Source organism: Dipodomys spectabilis, unplaced genomic scaffold (assembly GCF_019054845.1).
Source record: "Dipodomys spectabilis isolate Male_0828 unplaced genomic scaffold, ASM1905484v1 ptg000098l, whole genome shotgun sequence".
NCBI classification, from domain to species: domain Eukaryota; kingdom Metazoa; phylum Chordata; class Mammalia; order Rodentia; family Heteromyidae; genus Dipodomys; species Dipodomys spectabilis.
Genome location: NW_024870775.1, coordinates 5863631 through 5869630, shown reverse-complemented (window position 1 = coordinate 5869630; position 6000 = coordinate 5863631). Strand labels below are relative to the sequence as shown.

The 6000-nt window shown below is 60.7% G+C and overlaps 1 protein-coding gene across 7 annotated transcripts in view; it reads left to right on the top strand.

The window, feature by feature from the left end:
• Positions 1 to 880: 880 nt before the first annotated feature.
• Positions 881 to 6000, top strand: part of Cux1 (cut like homeobox 1) — a 256975-nt gene continuing 251855 nt past the window's right edge. For 3 of the 7 annotated variants that reach the window (XM_042686505.1, XM_042686504.1, XM_042686503.1), the window contains exon 1: positions 881 to 1050. In XM_042686505.1, the coding sequence (XP_042542439.1) occupies positions 988 to 1050 (63 nt within the window). In that variant the 5' untranslated portion in view covers positions 881 to 987. The remainder of the gene's footprint in view (positions 1051 to 6000) is intronic. The other 4 variants (XM_042686507.1, XM_042686506.1, XM_042686510.1 and 1 more) reach the window with 2 other exon arrangements.

Here is a 6000-nt window from a genome sequence, read left to right as displayed (position 1 = left end):
TTCCACGCAGACCTAGTTTACCGCGGCGCCTCGTGTTTAACTAGACGTTAGATGAGGTGCGGGGCCCGCGCGCGGCCCTCGGCCAACGACGACGGTCGGAAACCGCGCGCGACGTCGGGAAACCGGGAGATCACCTATTTGTTTTTGAGGGTTGAACTTTGAGCGTTCCTGTGAACTCGGAACGGGCGCCCCGTTTGGAGCGGCGTCCCCCATTCCCCCCTCCCCACACTTTGCCCCCCGCCTGGGTCCGTCTGGAGCCGGGGAAGTTTGTCGCGGAAGCCACGCGAGGGGGGTGGGGGACATAACTGTCCCGAGAGGACGAGGCCGGGGCGGCGCGCGCGCGGCCGCCCCGCGCCCAGCCCCGCCGTTACCCCGGGTCCCCGGGGCGGGGCGGAGCGGGCGGGGAGGCGAGGGGGCCGCGCCGCCGTCCGCGTCCTCGCGAACCCCGCACGCGCGCGGCTGCCGTGGGGTCGGGGTTGGAGCAGGTGGTCGCGGCTCCTCCGCCCGCCCGCGCCCCGCTCCCAGGAGGCCGCCCGCGGTTCTCGGGCGCCGCCGACCGCAACCCTCCGCCTCCCACCCCGCCCGCGCTCCAGGTGAGCGGTCTCGAGCCCGCGGCCTCCGCCGGCCCCGCAGCGCCCCCTCGGGGCCGGGCCCGAGCCGGCCGGGCTGGGGCTGGCGGACGGGCGGGGGTCGCGCGTCCGGCGTCCGCGTCCGGGGGGAGGCGCGCGGGGCGGAGGCCGCGCGGGGCCGGCGGGAGGCGGCCGCGACCCGGGCGACTGGGGCGAGGCGTGCGGGCGGGCGGCGGGCACTCGCGGCGGCGGCGGCGGCGGCGCCGGGAGGCGGAGGAGGCGGAGTCCGCGTCCGCCGTGGCTGCGGCGGCCGCCGGCTCCAGGCCGGGTTTTGGCGCCGCCCGCCGCCGCCGCCTGGCGGCTCTGAACTCCAGCCCCCTCGCTATCAGCCGCTCACTCCGTCTCAATATGTCTCAAGATGGCGGCCAATGTGGGATCGATGTTTCAATATTGGAAGCGCTTTGATTTACAGCAGCTGCAGGTCAGGCTTCTCCGCGCCCGCCTCGCTCCCGGGGCCGGGGGCTGCGGGCGGCTGCGGCCTCTCCCGGGGGTCCCGGGCCCGCCGGGCCGCCGGGGGGCCGCGGCGGCGGGGAGGAGGGGGTGCCGGGCGCCGCGGGGCCGGGTCGAGGACGGGTCCCTCGCGCTCCCCGCTCCCCCATTGATAACCCGCTTGATCGGAAATTGATCCTCTTTGTTCAATTCATCGATCAGCCCAAGATGGCGCCGGGGCCGCCGCCGCCGCCGCTGCCCCCCGGTGTCCGCCGCCACCCCGGGCGCCCCCCCCGGCCCTGCGCCGCCGCCGCCGGCGCTGCCGCCTGCGGGACCGGGGCGGGGGGGGGGGCCCGGCGGCCTTGGGGCGCGCGCGGCGGGCGGTGGGCGCGGGGCGGCGGCGGGCGCGGGGCGGGGGGCTGCGGCCCCGGCGGCGGCTCCTCCCGCGCGCCCGCGCCCCCCGGCCCGCCGTATTCCCCGGGAAAGTTTGTGGGGAGTTGCGGCGGGGGTGAAGCGCCGTGCTCCGCGGGAGGAGCCGGCGGCGCGGCGGAGCCGAGGCTGGTGGCGCTGTGGTGCCGCCGGCGGGCGGGAGGGTCAGAGCGGCCACCGGCGGGCGGCCACCGGCGGCGGCGCGGCCCGGCTCCGGCCAGGCGGCCGGGCGACCGGCGGGGCGCCGCGCCCCGCGTCCCCGCGGCGGGGCCGGGGCCTCGGGCTGGCGGCTGGCGGCGGGGGCGCCCGGCTCGGCGCCCGGCGGGACTCGGCGCGGACCCCAGCGTGTGGCCGCCCCGGGTCGCTGGCGAGGGGAGGGGGGCGGCCTGCCCCGCGGCCCCCGCAGCCGCCCCGCTCTTTTGTGTGAGGCGCCCCGGCGCGGGTCGGGCCCTCCGCGCTCCGGGGACCCCGCGGGGGGCGCTTTGGGGAAACTTGGCGGTTGGCAGCGGGGACTCCGGGCTCGCGGGGCCGGGGGAGCGCGGCGGCCGGACCCCCCCCAGGCGCGGGCGCCGGTGCGGGTGCGGGAGGCGGAGGCTCCAACTTTCCCCGCGCCGCGCGCCCCGTCGAACGGCCGGGGGGCGCTTTCTGTGGGCGGCGGGGTCCGGGGAGCGTCGCCGAGCGCCCGGGGACCCCGACCCTCTCGCCGCGGGGGTCCGTATCCTGTGCGGGGGGCCGCCGCTGCCATGGAACGGGCGGCGGGTCCACTCCGAGACGCTCGCTCGGGCTGGGGAGCCCCGGCGGCGAGCGGCGAGCCGGGCTGGGGTCCCTGTGCGGTGCCCAAGCCCCCGGCGCGCCCCCGGGTTGCGTTCCCGCCGGCCGTCCCCGGGGTCCGCCCCGCGCCCGCTGGCCCGGCGATCGCGGCGCCCGGGCAGCCCCGGGACCCCGCCGGGTGGATGCTGTGCGCGGCCGGAGTCCAGCTGAAGGTGAGCGGCGTGGGGACCGGCGTGGGGCCCCGGGGTCGCGGGGACAGCCCGAGGTGTTTGGGGACCGGGAGCAGGGGGGGAGGACAGGAGGGGGGAGAGTCAGGGTCCTCGGGAACGAACCTGGCTGAACTTTGTCAACCCAGTGGCCGGTGACAGTGACCCCAGCCTATTTAGGGGCAGGCGACTCCATCCCCACCGGGCCCGTGCACACGCGCGCACACGCGCGCGCGCGCGCGCACACACACACGTGTGCAGGCTGACAACTTCGGCTGTGGGCGCCTGCTCCCTGCCTTTGCCCACCTGAAGAACTAGGAACGAGACTCTGCAAAATAGGTTCTCTCCGATAAGATTAGAACTTAAAAGAAGTTTGAGTATTTATTGACTAAAATAGATTACTCCAAAGTGTCTATTGCGTAAATTAGATTCCTGAATGTAATGTACACAGCCGAATGGCTTTTTTAAAAAAAATAAATTGGTCTACCCTGTTTTAGTAAAAATAGCTCTCTTTTGCCATAATTTAATTGCTGTGCTTACTGTAAAACCCGTTGTGGAATTTCAAGAGACCAACCTTCATTCCCCCCCCACCCCCTCCAATCTTCCTAACTTAATATCAGTGAAGTTTCTTTTTTTAAGTCTCCTGGCAGAGCTGCCAGAAAATAGATTTGGTTTCTAGAGCGTCATTACATCTTAGAAACGTAGTATAAATAGCTGCGCTCCCCTTATTGATGAGGGATCTGGGGACATTTAACCTCGTGGCCAGGGGATGCCAAGGGAAGCTTCCCTTACAGTTCACTAGAGTGAACTTTGTATTGATCTTAAAAACAAGAACCAAAGCCCGTGTCTCTGTACAGCCTTCTTTTTGCAGAAGGCATCTTTTGCCTTTTGTGGTAGATCATGACTGCCCATTGCAGCCGGTGAATTTGAGTGTTTAAAAAACATCAGTTGAATAAGGAATGGGAAAGTTCAAGTTCAAGGCCAAGACCAGGTTTTTTTTTTTTTTCTTTTCCTCCCTTTTTTCCCCCCTCCCTTTGGAGCCTGGGGAGGCCCTTTGAGTTGTATCTAGTTGAGTGACCTGTGTGTTCCCAGGGGTTGGCCAGCCTGCCTGGAGGCAGACTACAGTTGGAACAAGAATTCAGTAGGAACAGGAATTCAGTAGGTTCAGACTCGGCTTGTCTTTCCAGACCCTCTTCCCCTCAGAGCTGGTTGCCTGCCAGCTTAGTGTGCCCCCTGAGCCCAGCCCAGCTTGCTTGGGCACAGGGGTGGGTGGGGCCAGGCTGGTCTTGGCTCCTGCAGCCTCCCAGGGAGCTCCTGGGTCTGGAATCTTCCAGGACTCCAGTGTGCCCAGTGGTGGTGGGGGGTTATGAAGACAGCTCTATTTTTCTCTATCTTGTTTCCTTTTTAGTCCCTGAGGCTTGTGGTATGGAAGTTTCTGTGCTTTGGCGTTGCTAAGACTAGTTCGACAAGTTTTTACCTTATCCCAGACTTGTAAAAACCAGACTTTTTTTAAAAAATAAAAAGCTCCACCATTGTATAAGTTTATCTATTAAATAAAAGAGACACTTTCTAAAAGAAACACATGCAGTTCTCCTCTGTGTCGGGGAGCTGTGAACCTTTGGGGCTGGCCCTGCCCTGCCCTTCCCTCCCGCACTATCCTCTTGAAACGTTGTGCTCTTAAGAAAAAGAGCCGAAAACAATTTCAGTTTTGTCAGAAGTCAGGTCTTCTGTTTGCTTTTTTTTTTTTTTTATCTCCTGTTATGGAAATGTGTTCGTTACTATCAAGACTGCTCCCTGTATGAAGTCTAGTATCTTAATTAAAATGTTGTATCTACTTGAATAACCAAATGGCTGCTGTTCCTGTTTTTCTTTTCTGGCTGCTTCTAACATGGTGTCTTAGAGGTTGGGACTGGAGAGGGTTATTACCAGTTGATTAAAGTTTCTGCCTGGTCAAACTTTTTTTTTTTTATTTTAATTTTTTAAGATGCAAGTCAGAGCAGGGACAAAGCTCCTGCTGCCATCCGGGGCACCAAGGCCCTTTGGCCTGCATCTCCGATTTCAGGACTGTCTTTTATGTTGCTAGTTGGCTAACGCAGGAAAAGTTGGATAGGACACAGTGCCGCCATCATCCATCCTAACCCGCTCAGCTCACCTGCTGTCTGCTGACTCCATGGAGCCCAGGGCCCTTAAAACAGCTGTTTAAAAGTCTCTGTTGCTATTCATTGAGGAGAAAGCTGCCAGGGTGTGTGTATGTGTGTGCGCGAATGTGTATATGTGTGTACGCTGAGCAGTCACTAGTGCTCTAGCGCGCTCTCGCTCTCTCGCTCTCTTCCTCTCTCCTCTCCCTCTCCCTCTCCCCCCCTCTCTCCCCCTATCCCTCTCTCCCCCTACCCCTCTCTCCCCCTTTCCCTCTCTCCCCCTTTCCCTCTCTCTCTCCCCCTGCCCCCTCCCCTTGATGATTAGAACTGTTCCTCAGGCTGTAAAGAAAAAAAAAGGCTTCAGGTAGAAAAGAGAATTTGTATTTGTCTGGGTTCCATAGTGAAATGAAGGAGGAGACATGGTCAGGGGAAGGCTTATGTTTTAGGAGAAATCTGTGGCATGAAGCATCCTGCCGGGCGCGGCTGCTTTCCTCCCTCGTCCCCTTTGATTTTGGAATCACATAAATTCCACCTACTGTAGAACTTAGGTATCTTTCTGCTGGTCCGAAAGACGTGCCGTTTGTACAGTTGCTGCAAAACTGATTCTGACATTTTTGTCAGGATTATTTAAAGTTGATTTGGAATGATTTAATATGTAACTTTGCTTCCCCCACCAAAAAGTCTGACTTTTATTAGTAATTGTCAAAGGCAGAAATGTTGTCTATGTCGGCTTTTATTTTGTCTGAAGCAGTGTTATTGCCCGGGAAAGATAGTTTGGGTTTCAACTGAAATTTCCCTGCCTCTGATTGTTTCAAACCAGACCCTTAATCCCATTTTAACATATTTAAAATGGTCAAAGCCCCCGGAAGAATTGCTGTGTATAAGTAGCAAGTGAAAGTACTTTAAACACTCAAGCAATTCTGGTATCTAATTGGAAACAGGTGGAATTCTTGGAATCTCGTAGCTGAGTCTGACTCTGGCCAAGCCCAGGGACACTTGCAGCTTGTGGCTACCCCTTTTGGTGGACACCCAGGCCTCTCGATGCACCCTGCTTGTTTACCTGGCCCTCCTTGACCTACTGGGCACTTTGAGAAGTGGATGCCAGTGAATGCCCAGCTGTGGTGGAGAAAATTGTGCGTGTGCGGAGAATGGAATGAAAAGGAGCTCTGCTGGCATAATTAGAGTGGCAGTTTATTATCGGCATTGTTATATGACTTTTATAGTAAAGAAGTTGTGACTTGGTTTGTGACTTCTGATTTAATAAGCATTTATTGGCCAGAGTGTGTAGGGACATTTTATTGCACCCTGGTGAGGGTTTGGGGTTCTGGAAGGGAGTTAACGTTCTCTAAAAGTTCTACACTGTGGAAGCCCTTGGCGCAACCAAAACATGCTCACTTG